Source organism: Lissotriton helveticus, chromosome 5_1, assembly GCF_964261635.1.
Source record: "Lissotriton helveticus chromosome 5_1, aLisHel1.1, whole genome shotgun sequence".
NCBI classification, from domain to species: Eukaryota; Metazoa; Chordata; class Amphibia; order Caudata; family Salamandridae; genus Lissotriton; species Lissotriton helveticus.
Window position 1 is genome coordinate 482,436,653 of NC_136065.1, and position 20,514 is coordinate 482,457,166.

A 20,514-nucleotide genomic window follows, 5' to 3' on the forward strand; every position below is an offset into this window, starting at 1 on the left:
ACAACTATGACTGCAACCAATAAGATTGAACACACTTGTATGCAATAGGGGACATGTGTACAGTAACTAGATGCCATAAGTGTGCTCCCATTCATACCACAGGTCAAATAAAAATGTCATTAATATAAACTTATTGTGAATTGCTTAGTACAGCCGGCTATCATCACACCATAAATTCATACGAACATGCATACACCGCCTTTGAAAAAAGATGAAGATGGATTTTAACAGCTATAAAGCTTGTGAACAGTTCTCAAAAATTTGGTAAAGTGAGATTATAGTAAGGAAAACAGGTGTGAAAGATCATAATAAATTAAGCAGTGAAAAATCCATTCTTTGTGGAGTGACAGATCTTCATTTGGGTATATACATATATATATATATATATATATATATATATATATATATATATATATATATATATATATATATATATATATATATATATATATATAAAAATATATAAACATATACATATATATATATATATGTATGTATATATATATATATATATATATATATATATATATATATATATATATATATATATATATATATATATATATATATATATATATATATATATATAGATATAATACAGCAATACTGCGGCACTTTTACGGGAATCTCCACCCGAAAAACACAGCTCCACAAACTCAAAATGCAAAACAGCAGTATTTTATTTTAGCAAAATGGCAATTCCACTCAACGCGTTTCGAGACCACGTCTCTTGGTCAGACCACCAAATGATTCCAAATGCAGCGCGCAGTTGTGAGTTTGTGAGTTGCAAGAAATAAATACTTGCTAGAAGAAGAATCCTTGGAGTGTGACAATTATTTGTTTATGGTATCTATATATATATATATATATATATATATATGTGTGTGTGTATATATATATATATATATATATTTATATATATAAAGGCAGAAAAGGGATAAAGTAGGAAAAAGAGAGAGATAGGAAAACAGTGATAAAGAGAGAAAACAGATGTTAAGAGTCACAATTTGTAAAACAGGGAAAATAATAGCCTTGAAGTGGAAACTAGACTTGCCATCCTTGATATTTAGCAGCACGTTGGCGGGCTCTTAAGAAAAACTGTGAGTCCCAGCACTTTTACCCCATATAAACAGCACTCATATTTGGGACTGGAACTTCAGGACTTATTTTTCAACATCATACATTAACCCCAGAGACAAGAATAAACAGGGAGAGAGGACGAGAATGCTAGGAAAACAGTGACATAGAGAGAAAGCTGGGGTGAAAATCTGCAAGAGTCAGGTAAAGAGTCAGGAAGTGAAGGGTGGCAGAGGAAAAAGGCATGAGGTGGAATAAAGTCTGAGCAATCTAGGTATCAGCAACCACGGCCTTGGTCAGCACCGTCAGCAGGCTCCTAAGAAAAAAGGTGAATCTGCACTTTTTTCCTTTACAACGTAATCACTACCTATCCCTAATGTTGTTTCCAAACTGTGTGTTTGCCCCTATTTATATTTCCGTTGGTCTAACTGACCCCGCCAGAGAATGCACAGGAAAAGGCTGAGGGAATTACCTAAAAGAACTAAGAAGATGTAAAGGAAAGAACTATGAGGATTCAACTGAATGTACTGTGAGCCTGATCACGCCTCTAAGAGAACCATGGGCATGAGTCTAAAAAGAACTACGAAAGAACAGGACATAGGTATTAGGGTGAACATTGAATCAGTAAGAGGAGAAACCTAAAGACACTCAAAGAATGCATCTTTCAGAAATCTAAACTTTGATGACTAACTTAAGAAGTAACAATGGTGCACCCTAAAGAACTAGGAGTGTATATCTAAAAGAACTATAAGACTACAAGTGAATGAACTTTGTTGCAGCACCTGAGAAAACTCTGAGGAACTCATTCTGAGTAACCTTATACACAATGGGGACAGTTAGGATTTACCAGCCCTTTCATACTTAAGCGATCCACGGATCTTATTTTTTTTAACCCGGTGAATCAGATTGCTAAAAGCAGGTGACGTCTGTGGGTGAACTACCAGGAAGAAATTAATAATAAGAGGAACAGGAACCTCAAATACACATTCCCTGGTCATTCTTATTTCTAAGGGAAGCCTCATTGTTTCACACACAGTTCCAGGTAACTCTGCCCGCCCCTTGGAGTTATTAATTTCCATGGGGAGGTGGAGTTACTAGGCAAACTTTGGGTCACTCGAAATGAGGCCTAAACATACAATACTGAAAATACAATAACGATGAGGATGGTGTTTAAAGAGCCATGAGTGCAGAATTCAAAGAACTGTGTGTGCTTCTGAATGTACCATGAGGGTGTCATGATTACATGTCCAACATTCATATCATGCAAATGTAGAGGAGCATCTTTAACTAACTTGCCATACCTACAAATGTAATGAGTATGCTACTTACCAGTATGCATCTGTTCTTGGCATGTAGGGCTGCTGACATTCATATCTATAGCATAGATCGCCGCCTAGTGTTGGGTCTGGATGATTGCACATTGTTGTCCTGGAAGAGTCTTCGAAGTATCACGAGATAGGTGGCTCCTCCCCTGGACTACAGTGCGCATGGGCATCGACTCCATCCTCAGATTGTTTTTAGCCATTGTAGCAAAGATGGAGTGTAACAGCATAAGCGATGGCCATGCTAAGAGTAAGTGTAAAAAAGTCTGCAGCCGCTACAGGCGCCGGGGAGGAGGGCGGGCGATATGAATGTCAGCAGCCCTACATGCCAAGAACAGATGCATACTGGTAAGTAGCATATTCAGTTCGAGGCATGTGGGCTGCTGAATTCATATCTATAGCATAGAATACATAGCAGTCCCTCCATTAACGGCGGCCGCCTGTGCCAGCTGCAGAAGTCTGAAAAAGTGTTTTAAGAACAGCCTGCCCTATAGCTGCCTGCTGCTTGGAGTGCACATCTACACAGTAATGTTTAGTAAATGTGTGTGGTGTAGACCATGTGGCTGCTCTACAAATATCTTCCAAAGGGATATTACCAAGGAAAGCCATAGAGGCCCCCAACTTGCGAGTGGAGTGGGCTCTGGGAGGGACCGTCAAAGTGTGATAGCAAATCTGAATGCACTTAACGATCCACCTGGCTATACCTGCTTTGGAAGTGGGGTTGCCTTTGTGCTGGGCTGAAAAGGCAACAAAGAGTTGTTGTGTTTTCCTAAAGTCTTTGGTCCTATCGATGTAGTACATCAAAGCTCGTTTGACATTAAGAGTGTGGAGCATTCTTTCGGCCACTGTCTCTGGGTTTTGAAAGAACGCGGGAAGTTCAATGGTTTGATTGACATGGAACTGCGAAACCACTTTAGGAAGAAATTTAGGGTTAGTGCGCAGCACCACCCTGTTTGAGTGAATCTGTATGAATGGCTCTTGTACAGTGAGCGCCTGCAGCTCACTAACACGTCGTAGAGACGTAATAGCAATGAGAAAAGCCACTTTCCACGTTAAGAACTGAATCTCACATGAATGTAGAGGCTCAAAAGGTGGGCCCATCAACCTGGTGAGGAACACATTGATGTCCCATACAGGACCTGGCGGGGTCCTGGGAGGGATGACCCGCTTCAGCCCTTCTAGGAAGGCTTTAATGGCAGGCACCCTGAAAATGGAGAGATGCTGCCTGTTTTGGAGATAAGCCGCTATGGCGGATAAGTGTATCCGAATGGAAGCATATGCAAGATTGCATTAGTAAAGATGCAACAAATAATATATGATGTTGGGAATGGATGCATTAAGTGGGTTGATGTGGTGTTCAGTACAGTAAATGACAAACCGCTTCCATTTTGCTGCATAGCAGGCTCTAGTGGTGGGCTTTCTCGGCTCCCGAATGATATCCATGCATTCAGGAGGCAAGTCAAGGTAGCCAAACTCTAAGACCTCAGGAGCCAGATCGGCAGATTGAGCTGTTGCGGATCTGGATGCTGAATGTCGCCACGGTTCTGCGTCAAAAGCCTGGGCGTGAGGTGCAGCCGTTGATGTGGCACCACGGAGAGTTCTAGAAACTTGCTGTACCATGGCTGGCGTGCCCACGTTGGAGCAACCAGGATGAGTGTCATCGAGTGTTGCATCAGCTTTCTTGCCACCAGCGGTATGAGAGGTGATGGTGGAAAAGCGTACGCAAATCTGCCTGACCAGTTCATCCATATCGCATTGCCCTGCGACTGTGGGTGAGGGAACCTGGCGGCAAAGCTTTGGCATTTTGCGTTTTCCCTTGTGGCGAACAGGTCTATCTCTGGATGACCCCACTGCTGGAAGTACGGGTGGAGTACTGATGGATGTATCTCCCACTCGTGCATTTGGTGGCTGTACCTGCTGAGCAGGTCCGCCATTTGATTGTCCTTGCCCGGGAGGTGTTCCGCCATGAGGAAGATGTTCCTCTGAATGGCCCAATTCCACATGCTCTGAGCCAGATGAGACAACTGTGGAGAGTGTGTACCTCCCTGCTTTTGGATGTAGTACATGGCCGTCATGTTGTCCGTCCGGATCAACACGACCTTGTTGCACAGATGTACTTTGAATGCCTTCAGCTCCATGAAGATTGCCATTAATTCTAGGTAGTTGATGTGCATCTTCCCTTGCTGCGTGGTCCATAGTCCCTGCACCGTGTAGTGGAGTACATGAGCTCCCCATCCCTGGAGAGATGCGTCCGTCGTCAGGATAATTTGTGGTACAGGCTCCTGGAACGGTCGGCCCTTGCAAAGGTTGTGTGGATTCCACCAATGCAGAGAGTTGTATGCCCGACCGGTCACCAACACTAGGTCGTTCAACTGTCCCTGAGCCTGAGTCCACTGATGCGCCAAGCATTCCTTGGGCTACGCATATGTAACCTCACGTGCGGGACTATGAAGATGCAGGAGGCCATCATGCCTATCAACTGCATGAACACTCTCGCAGGAAGCGAGTGTTGCGGTCTGAACTTCTGGATTAGCGACTGGATGTTGTTGATCCTTACTGAAGTTGGCTGAGCCGTGGCCGCCAGGGTATCTATCGTCGCGCCCAGATACTGCCGCACATGGGCCGGCTGAAGGTGCGACTTTGGATAGTTTAGTGAGAAGCCCAGACTGCGAAGAAGGTGAATGGTGTGGGACATGTCGGCGGCGCACTGCTGGGCTGACTTTGCCTGAACCAGCCAGTCGTCCAGATAAGGGTAGACATGTACGTTCTGTCTCCTGAGGTGCGCTGCCACTGTCGCCAGACATTTGGTGAACACTCTGGGGGCTGTGGTCACTCCGAAAGGAAGGACCTTGAATTGATAATGCCGATTGTAAATGGTGAATCTGAGGTATTTTTTGTGTGATGGATGGAGCGGAATGTGGAAGTAAGCATCCTTGAGGTCCAAGGTTGCGAGGAAGTCTCCCTGATTGAGTAACGGAAGAACTTGCTGCAGCGTCAGCATGTGGAAGTGTTCTGAGAGAATGTACTGGTTTAGGGGCCGGAGGTCCAGAATAGGCCTGAGGGACCCGTCCTTCTTTGGGATTAAGAAGTACAGGGAGTACACTCCTGTGCCTTCTTCCTCCACTGGCACGAGCTCTATAGCACCTTTCTGCAGCATGGCAAGAACCTCCTGCTGCAATAAGTGCAAATGCTCTGTGGACATAGGACGGTGTTTTGGTGGTATGTTGGGTGGAGTGGATGTGAGCTCCAAACAATAACCGAACTGGATAAGTTTCCTGACCCACCTGTCTGTGGTGATGGATTTCCACACCGGCAGGAACTGCTGGAGTCTCCCCCCGACAGGTGTGGAATGGTCGGGGGGCAGTGACAGGGCGTCACTGTTTGTTGGAGGCGGAGGAACGGGAGTTGTTGTTGCCCCTGCCTCTGCCCTTGGCGTTGTTGCCCCGATAACCTCCTCTACTTTGCTTGGGGTAAGAGGTTTGCGCCCCACCTTTATTGAATTGAGTTTGCTGGGACATCTGGCCTCTGGAAACACCTCTATTGCCTGAGCGACGAAAAGTGCTACCCCTAAACTGTTGGGACTGGAGAGCTCCCATGGACTTAGCAGTCTCGGTATCCTTCTTTATTTTTTCCAAGGTGGTATCCACCCCAGGACCAAATAATCTGTCGGGGTTTACCGGCTGGTTGAGGATGGTAGGTTGGATCACAGGCTTAAACCCAGAGATTCTGAGCCATGCCTGACGTCTCAACATCACACTGGTGTTAATTGCCCTGGCTGCAGTGTCCGCAACGTCTAGTGCACACTTAATGGAAGCGTTGGAGATGAGCTTCCCTTCCTGGATAAGCATTTCCGCTGCCTCTTTATACTGGTCTGGGAGATGTTGCAACAGGGACTCTAGTGTGTCGTGGTGTGCCCTGTCGTACCGAGCCAAGAGTGCCTGCGTGTTAGAAATACGCCAGATATTGGCCGCCTGAGCTGCTACCCTCTTTCCTGATGCCTCCAGCACTTTGGATTCTTTGGCCGGGGAGGAGCTTCACCAGTGGACTGCGAATTCGCCCTTTTGCGGGCATTAGAAACGACCAGGGAGTCCAATGGCAACTGGCCCTTGATGTAGGTTGGATCGCCAGGTGCCGGTCTGTATTTTTTTTCAATTCTAGGGTTGACTAGCCTTGACCGCGTGGGTTCCTTAAAGATGTCCGCAGCATGTTTGAGGACCCCCTTTAGCATCGGGAGAGTTTTCACAGTCTTTTCAGCTGTCGAAAAAGTGTCAAAGAGGAAGTCCACCTCCGCAGCTCAACGTCGTGGTTTTTTGCCGCCCTCTCGATTAAGGCATTGAATGCCGCAGAATCCTCAGTGGGAGAGGTCTTGACGTTGTAGACCTGAGGGTCAAGGGCGGGTTGCTGATCCCCTTGGTCTCCTGTTTCCACCCATGAGTCCTGTTGTTCATCAGGATCTGTGTTGGCAGGAAAGTTGTATTCCCCGTCCTCATCCCCAGCATCCTCTACATCTGAATAAGTTGGTGAGGGTGTGGCAATTCTTGGAGTCCGAGGAGCCAGTGGTTCGACCAAGACTGGTGAATCCGAAGCAGGCTTCTTGCGCTTTAGAGGAATAGTGTATGACTCCAAAGGCTTCGTCGCCGTAATCTTCCTTTTGTAAAGCGTAAGCTTCCCGGTGTCGGCATCGATGAAACGCTCCGACTGCTCCTCCACCAATGGTGGTCGATGCTTTAAGCCCCCAGCCGGGTGAGCAGGCTTTGACCCCGCAGAACCCTGCAAGGTCGCTTCGGGCACCTACCGTGGTGCGAAGGCCTTCGGTGCCACCTTCGGCGGCAACGTGAAGAGGATTGGCGTCGATGACTTTGACGTGGGGACTGACTGCTTCGGGGCGGAAGGTGTCTTGGGGTCTTCCGCTGAAGCCTTGTCCCTGATATGTTTCAGGGAGTCCGAGACCTGCTTCGTAAAGGAAGCGGACGGCTTCGTCGACACGACAGACGATTTCGGTCCACCCACATGTGAAGACTCGAGCGTCGATGACTTGGGCTGTTCCGGCCGAGGCTTAGGAGCATCCTTCTTAGGCGTGCTACGCCCCCCTTCCGCGACAGCAGACGTCGACGCCGACTGTTTCGGGTCGGCGGCCTGGGCAACTGTGTTTGGGGCCCCAGTCTTCGGCTCGACGCCCTTGCTGGCCTTCGGCTCGACGCCCTTCTTGGACTTCGGCTCGACGCCCTTGCTTGGCTCCGGCTCGACGCCCTTCTTGGATTTCGGCTCGAGGCCCATGCTTGACTGTGGCTCGACGGCCTTTTTGGTCTTCTGCTCGACGCCCTTGGTCAACTTTGGCTGGACGCTTGTGCCCGACTTCACCGGGTCGACAACTTTTTTCGGCCTGGGTTGTCCCGACACCTGGAAAGATGAGGGTGTCGACAGGGGAGCAGACGTTTCCGGTTTCGATGGCGTTTCAACCACTTTCGGTTGTGTCGACACCGAAGGTTTCACTTTCGGTTTCGTTTTCGACAATGGCGGCTCCGCCGAAGTGTCCGTAGCCGGGCCTGGAGGCGGGGCCGTGGATTCAGGTAGAAGGTCTTGGGTAAGGCCGAGTGGCGATCCCTCGACCTGAGCCTTTGTAATTGTTCGAACGGGGCATAGCTCTTCCTCTGAGCTATCTTCCATGGACCATAGGCCTCATTGTCGTCTCCTACCTCGTCGACGACTTCTTCTACGTCTAGGCCTTCGACATCCACTTGATAGTCGTAGTCGATTTCCTCCGCTGGAGGGGAAATCTGCATCTGAACGTCGTGTTCGTCTGCTTCCTCGCTGTCGAAGATGTCCACCGGTGCCGGGGCCGACTGCCGGGCCTCCCGTCGATGTGTGGGTACTTCGATCCGCACACGGGACACTTCTTGAACGGGCTCCGTTCCATGTTGTGTCATCGAAGGGCTTGCTGCGTTGACTGGGCCTCGATCACCGAAGAGTCACGCGACTCCCTGGATGTCCAACTCGGGAAGCGAGTCGGAACAGAACTGGGCACCGAACGCAAACAATACCGACGGTTCGAAAAAGACCTTTTGGCCTCGAAAAAGTTTATGTTGATTCCGAATTGGAGATAACGAAAGTACATCCAAACCCAATGGCAGAAAAAAACAATCTGAGGATGGAGTCGATGCCCATGCTCACTGTAGTCCAGGAGAGGAGCCACCTATCTCGTGATAATTCGAAGACTCTTCCAGGACAACAATGTGCAATCATCCGGACCCAACACTAGGCGGCGATCTATGCTATAGATATGAATTCAGCAGCCCACATGCCTCGAACCTTGCGATACAGCTGCTTTTACATTTCATATCATTGTAGAAACGTTCCACTAAATAGTAGTGGCTAAACATTTAGGAGTGTCTGCACTGGGCATAAAACATACCGCTATACAGGTGACCTCAAAGCACACAAAAGCTGCTGCCTATAGTTTAAGAATTATTGTTCCTATTGACAACTAGGCATGATCTGAAAAGAGCTTTGAAGGCTGAAATCAGAAACTCTCACACGCCTCCATAAGTAGAATTTTTGGTACAGTGTACACTGGGCATTTAACAGTGCTTGTAAATTAGAGATTTGGGGCACCCATTTTGTTCAGAGGGGCTCTTTTATTTCTGATGGCGTTCATACCCCATGTTAGCTTTCAGTTGACCAGCAGAAATCATAGTCAAGTGTGGGTTAGGATCGTACTTTTAGCAGTGCCAAACCTCTAGGCAAATATTGGGAATTGAAGAGTTGTTTTTATGAGAAACCTTACACTGTGATTGCCTTAACTCTACTAAATGAATAAAAGGACAATATGATAGAGATACAAAATCAGAAAATGACTGCTCAGTAGCGCACACTCTCAGTAAATATAATTTAGCCCGTACATATCCTGTTAATTTAGAAAAGTAGGTTCGGTAATCTTGGGATTTATGATTACCACACTAGTCTTGATGTATTCTGTCTAGTACTTGAAGCAGAACTCATCAGGCCTTCTGTAAATAGATAGGATTCTGTGTCCAGTTTGCTCATGAACTAAGTGAGTGCCGGATACCCTCTAAGTCTTGCAGTGCTATAACATATGCAGAATGAAATCGACCACGTTTCTGTTAGAAAGAATTGTGCAAATCCATACAATAATACTTTTCGAGGAAAACTGTGATAGTGAGCAAGTCTTAGATGAATCAGGGCTACTTTAAGCAATTCTTTCATTGCGTATCCTGAATCCGTAACGGAGTGCCCTGTCTCACCAATATTGTAAATAATCATGTACATATGTTTTTCAAAGCTGATGCAATGACATAAGCAGTTAAACAAGTGCATCCTCTATTCTCAAAAGATTCCTCTTTTCACGAAATGTCTACACATAGCATGGAAGTTAATAAAAACTACTCTCACTGTTGACCTGATGTACTAATAACCATTTTTAAACCAGGATGTGTAACTTGCATGTCAACTGGTTTGCATATAGGTGTGCAAATTACTATACAACAAATGTACTAATACGTCACACTGTAAATTGTCTTTCGTCTAGGGCTCACAAAACCACAAACCTCTGTGATTGGCTGTGAATGCACGGATGGAGGCACACAAGAGACAGAGACATGCTTATGCATTTCTAAAAGGATTTTTTTTAAAGCCCATGTCCTTTAAAGGAGAAGGTGCCACTTTAAAACAATATGTTTCCCAACTGGAAAAATACTGGGGGATCTTACAGAGGGGAGTGATCCTCTGGACCTCCACATGCTCTCCCTAAGGCCATCTGATTGACTCCTGAATCAGTTTCCACCGTAGCTCGGGGACTGGTAATTGATCAATAGTTTGTAAGCGCTGCTTTGGTCACAAACCATTGATACTTAATAATTTAGGGAGCTATTGAAATACCAGAGAGGGCATCTACAAACCTCTGTGTGCCTCTGAAAGAAGATAGACGGAGTACCTGTAAGGAGTATTTGGGGCCCTTCAAGGGCTTCTCAAGTGCATCTAATGGAACTATTCTCCTGCTTGCAAAAAAAACATTAAGGTTGTATTAAAAAGACTTTTTTCGGTATGGTTATACAAAATGATCAGTGGGTATGTGAAAAATCACAAACAGTGTTGAAAAAATATAAGAATGCATCAAATACCACTAAGTACACTAGCACTTCTGTTACTGTTATAAATGTGTATCCATAAGAAATAAAGAGAAGCAATAAATGGGTGTTCTTAAGAGGAATAGCAACCGATTAATAACAACAATACACGAAGGTTAATACACACTGTAGGATTGTATCAACCCTAGCCAGGGTGGGAGGAGTCACTTCTAGGTCACATCAAGGATGCATATATTTTTCTTGCCATGAAAAAGGAATACAAAACAACATTATAGAAATAAAGATACATAAAATATGGAATTGACTGCTGAATGTATTTGTATGATATTTCACCATACCAATGATACCACAAAAAAAAACTGTAATGCGTTACTGGTAGTTTCAACCATTCTAACCATTTGGGGGGGAAAGTGCTAACTGGCTAGCAGGAACTAACGTGTAAATATGCTCCTCAACCTAAAAGAACATGTTGGAATGTTAAATCAAAGTTAAACAAATTTTGCAAGAAGTAATTTAAATGAGTAAAAAAAAAGAAACTAAATACATTACCCGCTGCAGCATTTTTTTGCCAAGTGTTAATTGTCCCTAAAATTAGAAGCAAATAATTTATATCTGAAAGTATCATTACTACACTCCACATGCTGGAATCAGTAGAAATATCACTCTATATATTGGTGAGTGGTGTCAAGCATTATTTGTAATTTCCATCAGGAGTCTTTAAAGTATTTAAAGAACTATTTTCTTCAAAATAAGCATCTGCCTCATCAACCTCTTATCATCGCCTCCCTTGCTCGGTTAGAGTGCCTCTCACAGCATCATATGCTACTTTGCTTAACTGAGCAGATGTACAATTCTGTGTCATTCATGCAGCCATTTTTCTATACAGCAATCAGCAAAGAGGTGCTTTTGGTAATGTACTACACAGTAGAAATTGTAAACCCACTACTGTTTCCATCTTCCAGTTCCTTACTTTAGATTTATTGATGAATGCATTCAATGGTCACATTCTGCCTATTTTAAACCAAGTTCAAAAACCTCTACAAATCATTCTCAAATATGTCTACAAAATTAATGGAAATCATGTTAGTAGTACTGAACTCTTTCCAAGACTTTTTACATGGTAGTAACTAGCATTGTGCACTTATGGTAATCAATGTTTAAAGTGAGCTATTTGAAACCGAGGCTGAAGAACTTTGCCTGGCACTTTGCTTTATCCTTGCAGAGGCCATCTTAGTGTGCCTGAGTATGTTTGCTGTTCTTAGCGTGCTCCTGGGTACCATTATAGTGTGAATAGGCTAGTGTGTCGTACACATGCTATAAATCCATCCCTGAATGCTATTTTGACATATAAATAAATATGTTAGGGCTTATTTACAAGGCCCTTGTGCCACTTTTGCGTCATTTTTAACATGGGAAAAGTGATGTAGGGGTGGCACAGGGGGCTTGTATATAAGCCCAGTTGAATTGAAAACTACTGCAGGATTCTGTTATTACCTTTTCTCAGGCTCAAAAACATTTTGGTTTACCATCTGGTTTTCGACACAGATTCATGCTTTTACAGGATTCGGTTTCTCAAGCATATACTCAATTCAAGTCACTTTCCTCTCCTATTGATACATCGCCTAAACCCCTGGCTGATCTTTTACATGCTCACCCTAAGGTTTCCAATATATACAATCACTTATTGAGTATATCCAATGTCAGACCTAAGTCTAGTACTGAATTAGCATGGGAAAAGTTTCTTGGTATCACTCTGCTTATATCTACTTGGAAACAGATTTGGATTAAAATCAAAATGTCCGCCTTATGCAGCCAACACTACACAATCACTTTTCTACATATACAATAGACTTTTCAGCATACGAAAATTTCTTTATAAAATTAACCCACCTCTCCAGGACACTTGATGGACTTGTTCAGCACAATCAGCTCATTTGATACATTTATTATTCATTTTTCCCTCTCTTGCTGCTTTTCAGTCGCATGTTTGGTGACAAATTAATTTCATTTTTCACTCCATTGCCACGTATTCTGTGTTAAACATGGTTTTGGGCAGTGTCTGTGATGTTTGGACAAGTGCTTCTTTTAATATAAGTGTATTGGACCTCTTATTGACAATTGCTTTACAGCAAATCACTCGTAATTGTAAGAATTCTATACAATTATCAGCCAAAGCGTGGTGTTACTCATTTTGTCACCACCACTGCTTAGGCACTGCGTATATGCAACCCTTATTTCTCGCTTCAATGCGTGAGGACTTATGGACACCTGTCACACAATTCCTTGACGACTCTTCAAAAGTGTGCTTTGCTCGGTTCAAGAAGTGCAACCTCCTGGACTTTGTGTTGCATTATTTAATCTATTATTTAGTATCATTTATTATTTATTTTTAGGTTTATATTGTCCTTTTGTTCAGACATAATTGTACATAATTTTTTTACTTATTTCCCCTTTCTTTTTCCTTCCTCCCTCTGTGTTTGATTAGTTGTGTTGTAATACTGCTTTCATCTTAATGAACGTACCGTTAAAACTTGAATTGAAAACTAATATAGTTACAATTTCAAACTACAAGACGTTGAAAATATAACATTATAAGCCGTCAATACATAATCATAAGAACACTGGAGCAGAACTTGACCAGTTGGCAAATGTACTGTTTTAGGTTAACATCTAAGTTTCAGATAGGTAATCAGATTTTCAAAGTACGGGCTACTATTAAAGGTTTACTAGATTATCTTCATGCAGAAACATAATGAAAAGACTAAGGAAAACATGGGTTTTCTTTTATATGCTGTCATTGTCCCATACTACTGCTTTTACTTACCTTGCGTTACCACCTTGCCAAAGACCGGAAGAGTATCTAATGTGGAGCAGTTCCAGCGCCGGTTCCTGAACTGGTACTGACACTCCTCAATTGATAACTGCGCTCCTCGCCGCACTGAGTCCATTACCTCAAGGTTTCTTTTACACATCTGCACTTGCCGCTGTATTAACCCCTTAAGCTTCTCACAGGTTTCTTCTTCGGAAATACTGCCCACAGATGACAGCTTTGCTAGGTATCTGCAAGAAAAAAAATTGGGATGGGTTACTTTAATGTATCCACTTTGAGGCCTATACAGAATGACACTGGAAGATTGTCCTAATTGATATCTACTGTTTTAATATTACCACCATTACAGAACTATGATGCAGGTCTGATAAACCAGTTAGACATAATTTGGTAATTACTTCAAGGTCACAGAAATTAAAGAAGGTCCCGGTTAATATTTTATCAATATAATTTGTGCACTGTGCTATGGGAACGCAAAACAGAAATAGTTAATACAACACCTCAGATAACGCTTGCCATCATGATCCTCCTTACACAATACACAGATGCAAAGGTGTTCTGGACTGAACCCTGAGAATCCAGAGGAATTACCAGGAGAATCCGTAATTCCGGATCCAATCCTCCAGGTAATTCCTTATTCTCCCCAACCAATTCCCCTAGATATTTGAAATTGAAATCTATGGTTTAAACATGAGATGTCCGCTGTAGCTGTCAGCTGCAACATGCATTGTCATAGGCTGCTACTGTAGAGAAGCTAGAAGATGTACCATGAATATATTTTTGGTTTCTTAGGTAAAGCAAACAAAAAACAGAAAACTCTAAATTTCAAAAGAGTGGAACTCTTTTAGTCCCCTTACCTTCCTGGCAGCGATCGCTCACAGACTTCTCATACTGCATGGCCATAAATATAGCCTATTTGACAAACAGAGTTGGAATATCTAATACTCGAGTACATCCTGACTTTCTACTGATCTGAGAAAGATGTGTGTCTCTATACACAACGAAGTCATAGAGCCTAGTGCTCTAGGCTCTGAAGACAACTGGCAGGAGATAGACACCCAAAGTTAAAAGTCAAGAGCTTCACTGTCACTGTCACTGGTCCATTAATGTGGTTGAACACAAATTATAAGAGTGAGCACTATTAAAATGTACAATTAAAATTAGAGTGGAATGTCCTGATAAAACCAGGATATGAAATACAGTATCTAAGCTCCGGGCAACTTCCCAATCCTCATGATGCCCTTATGATCAACAAAACCTACAGTCAGAGTTGGACTGTTGAAAGTCCACTATAACTATCCGTTAACTTACTGAAGCTCGGGGCAGTAGGAGCCCAGAGAAGTGCACATTGGAATGTGTATTTATTCACTTATTGTTTGTGTTGTATAGCTCTACATGCTACATTTCAGTAGTGGTTTGTTTGTAAATAATAAAACATGCAGGGTCCTAAAATATAACTTAGGAGCCTTTAGCCACTGCTGCCGAATGCGGGAGCTACTGAATACTAAGGTTGCCTAGTCGTGATTCCAGACCATGCCTTCTTCTTTCACCATCTTGCACGTCCATCCACTTAAGCACCCTCTTATTGGTAATCTTTCATCTATGCTATCACCCCATTATCATTCTGTTCCTTTTTCCCCTTTTTTTTAGTTCAAATAATTTTTATTGTAGAAAATCATACAAAAACGAAAGAAGAAATACATACATTAAATTAAATACATACATTAAATGGGACAAGGAAAAGAATAGGGGAGAAATAAAGGATAACGCAGATGGCATCTTGGTACATGATACAAGACAATCATTGTATGCAAGCCAGTCAAAGAGACAAGTTATAAGTAACAAGAGGAATACATACTGTGCAATACAATAGTGTACTATGCAGTACTATGTTATCATGCTTAAGTGCCTATAAATTCAGCCATAGGGAAGTGGAGTAGTAGAATATCAAGTGTGCCATTTGATAAACATTAAGTAGCATATAAGGAGTGAAACAAGATTACAGCATACCTCTACATAAAATGGTGGTACATTACAGAACTATATAATCATAATAGACTAGATTCATGGAGGTTCAAATGATAATGTTGAGGCATTTAGGGATTTCCACAGTGACCGATGGGATTTACGCCATGGGGAGGAGTGGAGAGCCGGGTTGTCCGCACCTCTTAGAATGGTCAGCCACTCTTGCCAAGACTCCCAATACAATATATGAGAATTCCCTGGGGGTTTAGTGTTAAAAATATGACCTATGCATTTGAAAATGTTATCCCAGTACGACTGTAGAGTGGGGCAGGTGAGGAACATGTGTGTGATATCGCCAACAGCAGAATTACAGTCCCAGCAACTCGGACTGTCACGTAAATGAAGTTTGAAAAGTTTTTCTGGAGTCCAGTATGACCTATTGAGCAACATGAATTTAGTCTGTGATAAATTTGGGGATATCTTATTCGAGAAGGCTGTGTTGTAAATTCTTCACCAGTCAAACGAGATGTTAGTGGCATTAGGTTCGGATACCCATTTAGCTTCATTTAGTTTGTGAGCTTTCCTTGGGTTAGGTGACAGGAGCTTGTATATCCTGGATACGGTATGGCCAGAATTCAATAACCGTGGTAATTGGGTAACTAGCGATGGGATGTAGGGTTTAATTGAGCGCGAGGAGATGAGGGATTTCAATCTTAGAAACTCATAGAAACCCATGGGGGTTAGGTTGTACTGGTTTTAAAGAGTTGAGAAAGGTAGCGGTTGTGTATCAGAAAAGAGGTCTTTAACTAGGTTAATACCTTTATGGGACCATGATTCCCAGTACAACACACTACCTTCGATGCGAAGCAGAGGGTTTTTCCACAGGGAGGTCATGCAGGACTTGTTAATTTTGAGCTTATAAAGGTGGTCTAATCGTAGAAGCGCTCTTTTGGTGTTAAGGAGCACATATTTTGAGTGAGGAAGGTGGAATAGGTCCATGGTGAGGAGAGCAAATAGAGGTATTCTGTTGATGAGTGACCTTTCTATTTCCAGCCATATTGGCGTATAATCTAAATGCCCTGTATGCCAATTCGCTCCTTGTTTACAGAGAAATGCCGTTTGATAGTTCCCAAAGTTGGGCAGACCCAGACCGCCTTTGTCTTTAGAAAGTTGTAACTTACTCGATGATATTCTGGGCTTCTTACCCTGCCAAAGCAACGAGTTAAAAGATTTTTATATCTTGTTAAAAAAATCAGAAGAGTAAGTCATCGGGAGCATGCTAGCAAGGTAATTGACCAGAGGCGTCACCATCATTTTTAGGGTTTCGGCCCTACCCTACCATGAGAGGTATTTGGGTGACCATCCTTCCAATAACGCAGACATCTTTTTATAGACCGAAGCTTCATTGACATGGAGAGTGGATATTAAGTCTTTCTCGAAGTCGAGGCCTAAATATTTAAAACTTTTAGGTTGCCATGACAAGCTGGAGTTGCCCATAATGTCTTTACTGCCGATATTATTTAGGAGTTTAACTTCAGTTTTATCCTTGTTTAATTTATATCCCGACACCCGTGAGAAATTGTCTATTGTGGACATCAGTGCAGGGATGGCCTTATCAGCCTCCTCAGAGACAACTAGGGCATCATCGGCGTAAGCCGTAATCTTGACCGTGTAATCATTAAAATTGATCCCAGAGATATGTTTATTATCCCTGATGTGACACAGGAACGGTTCAATGGCAAGTAGGAAAAGTGAGGGGGAGAGGGGGCATCCCTGTCTGGTTCCCTGTTTGAGTTGGAAGGCGGTCGAGATCGTGCCGCCAGCCCGGACTCTGGCCGACGGACCGAAGTATAGTGACATGACCATGCGAGTGAAATTTTCACCTAATCCAAATTTATTCAGCGTTGCTTCTAGATACGTCCAGTCTACTTTATCGAATGCTTTTTCAGCATCGAGTGTGATGGCTACTGTGGGCGACGTGGTTAATTTGGCCTTTTCCAAAACATGTGCCAGGACTTTAGTGTTGTCGCTAGACAGTCTATTTTTTAAAAACCCCACCTGAGAAGGATGGGTCAGTTTAGATAAAAAAAATTGTAGGCGATCGGCTAAAATCATGGCGTAGATCTTACAGTCTAAGTTAATGAGGGAAATCGGCCTATAATTTTTGGGGAGTGTCGTGTCTTTCTGTTCCTTTGAAAGCACTGCGATAATAGCTTCGGCCAGGGTACCCGCGACTTTGCCTGTTTCACTGAATTCGTGGAATAGGTTTAGGAGTGGAGGAATCAGTAAGGAGGGGAAGCATTTATAACATTTTGCACTAAACCCATCAGGGACTGGGGCCTTCCCACATTTAAGCTTCCTAAAAGCCTTTTCAATTTCCTCGGCAGTTATTAGACTGTTAATTTCTAACCGTTCGGAATCTCCTAGAGCAGGAAGGTCACACTCATAGAGGTTGTCCTGAATTTTACTCTCATCAACATCTTTGTTTTTAGAATAGAAAGTGTTATAAAATATTTTAAAGGTATCCGCAATTTTATCCGGATCTGAATGAACCTTGCCCTTATGGTCTCGTATATTATTTATCGTATTTTTCTGGACTTTAAACTTAAGATATGCTGCAACACTTTTACCAGCTTTGTTGGATTCACAGAGCCTGAACTTCTTCTGTTTATTAAGCCACACCCCAGCTCTATCACTTATTATTTTATTATATTCATATTTTTTGTTCACCAGATCGTTCAAGATTGAAGCATCTCTAGATGTTACATGTTGGGTTTCGAGGGTTACGATCTCCTTTTCTAGTTCGTCAAGTTTTTTATTGTAATTCTTATTGATGGCTGATCTGATTTTGATGATTTCACCCCTGATTGTACTTTTTCATGGCCTCCCAACGGGTCAGATCTGATGTGTCATTCCGTTTGTTATTCAAAAGGTAGTTCTGGAGTGCTTGCTCAATGGATTTCCTATGTTGCTCTTTCTCTAATATCTCATCATTAAGTCTCCAGAGGGATTGGCGGGTCGACGGTTTGGTATTGGATATAGATAAGGAGATGCAGGAGTGGTCTGAGATTGCCCTTGGTTCTATTGTCGTCTCTGTTATTCCAGCAGTGGCGTTACTGGTAATAAATAGGTAATCTATGCGTGAGTACGAGTTGTGAGGTGGAGAGTAAAACGTGTATTCCCTGCCTGTGAGATTTTGTAGTCTCCATGAGTCCAACAGGTTGAATCGGGAGCAGAGATTAGTAAAGGCTCTGTGGGAATTGCTACAGCGATAAGTACAGCGGGAATCCCTGTCCAGAGCAGGATCAAAGGGTAGATTAAAATCTCCTGCCAGTATATGCATATGAGAGTCTGGAATAGTTTCAATCTGTTTAGAGAGATCACTCCAGAAATCTAACTCATTAGTGTTAGGTGCATATACGTTGGTAATAAAAAACTCTGTGTTATCTTTAAGCAATTTGGTTGTAACCCACCTCCCATGAGCATCAGACGTATGAGACGCTATTTCAATGTTTGATCTTTTCGCAACTAGTGCTAGAACACCATTTTTCTTGCCTACCGCCTCCGAGCCAACAACTTCGGTGTAATATCTGTTCCTGAGTGTGCTGAACTGTTTGGCGTCAATTTTCGTCTCTTGTAAGAGTACGACATCCCCTTTCAATCTCTGCATATAATCCAAGATCTTTCTTCGCTTAACCAGATGATTAAGTCCTTTTACGTTAAGCGAAAGTATTTTCAAATCATTAAGAGAGGAGGTCCCCGTCGGGGATTTGCGTGTAGTGCTTGACATCATAACAAGTTAGAAATGAGATCCACGACCATTAGTGTAAGCGACCACTGTATTGAAAGGAGGTATAGTGCTGGAGCTGGTACCGGGCGCCGGAGCCCCTTGGTGTCCCTGCGACTTGAACTGTAGACAGAAGGACAGACTGACTTGTGTTGATAAGACAAGCAAATAACAATTGTGATTAATTGGGATCCGTGATAGTCGGACAAGTGGTGGATTGCCTCGGCAGGCTGGCACCTGTATTCGCATGCATACAATGGGAAGTGGCACTTGAGATCTGGAGATCTGCGTTTGATAGCTGGGGAATGGCACTTGAGCACGGACTGGCATTGGAGCAAAATAAATAATAACGACAAACACGAGGAAGCAAACAAGGTAAAATAACAGGACAAAAACCCCTCCCCTCCCCCCTCCAACACCTCCCCCCCCCACCCTCCCCAGAGAAAACCTAGTAAGCATGGTGACCCTTTTTTACGGTCAATCTCTCGGTCTGGGTCAAAGTCTCATAATGAAACATAAGTCCCAGTCTCCAAAAATGAGCGTACGTGCCCACCGCCTGCAGATGGTGTCACAAATGGAGAACTGCCTTTGGATTACTTCTGACCTCTACTAAATGCCCTAATAAATGCCACATATTTGGAACTTCAAGGTTCTCAAAAAATGTGCTTTGAACCGTGATGGGTTTAGATATTTAAGTCACATGCTGTTCACAAAATACTCATTGACATGTTCAATATGCAACCTTTACTTCTACATTATCCGCATTTATAGTAGTATAGTATTTATAAAATGATCTCTTAATGTAATGTTTGGGTCACAAAACAGCCTATATTATTATAAAGATTCGAGCCAATGGATGATCACAGACAAAACAAGAGGCATCAGTAAACACTACTCACTTCTCCGGTCTCAGTTCGTTTTATGTCATTTCATTCAAGATTCGTTATGTCTGCCTCTCGGAAATGTATAGTAAGGAGCTCAATTCATTTTTCAAAATGCAAATTAATTTGCAAGCTCAGACCTACATTTGAGATTTAAGCCTACGTGTACTGAGTTACCCTTTTTAACACTGTAAATTAAATGAAGTAATTACTTAGTCAGCTATTTTGGAAGTCCTTTAGGCCTCACAAAAGGTATGTAAAGCCCTTTGCAAATACCAAAACAATACCACATGCTTTGGAGTGTCATCCCAAGGCACACAGTAATAATGCATATTATTGCGCCTACATCTCCATTAATAGGATCATTAAGAAAAAGGTGATACATACTGGCTGGGTGTTAATTTTTGATAGGTGACTTAAATGAAAAAATATGGCCGCCAGTCTTTATAGAGCTATTTAATGTAATGTTACTGACTTATTACAGGCAAACTAAAAACCGAATGGTTACTGCATGTGGAACACCGCTGTAAAGAAGCTATACATAGGT

At 42.9% G+C, this 20,514-nt stretch overlaps 1 protein-coding gene across 1 annotated transcript in view; it reads right to left on the reverse strand.

Moving 5' to 3' along the window:
- LOC144754684 (protein Wnt-4) overlaps nt 1-20,514 on the reverse strand; it is a 235,065-nt gene that overhangs the window by 90,402 nt on the left and 124,149 nt on the right. The window contains exon 2 of the mRNA XM_078642804.1: nt 13,329-13,564. Within this exon, the coding sequence (XP_078498930.1) occupies nt 13,329-13,564 (236 nt within the window). The remainder of the gene's footprint in view (nt 1-13,328; nt 13,565-20,514) is intronic.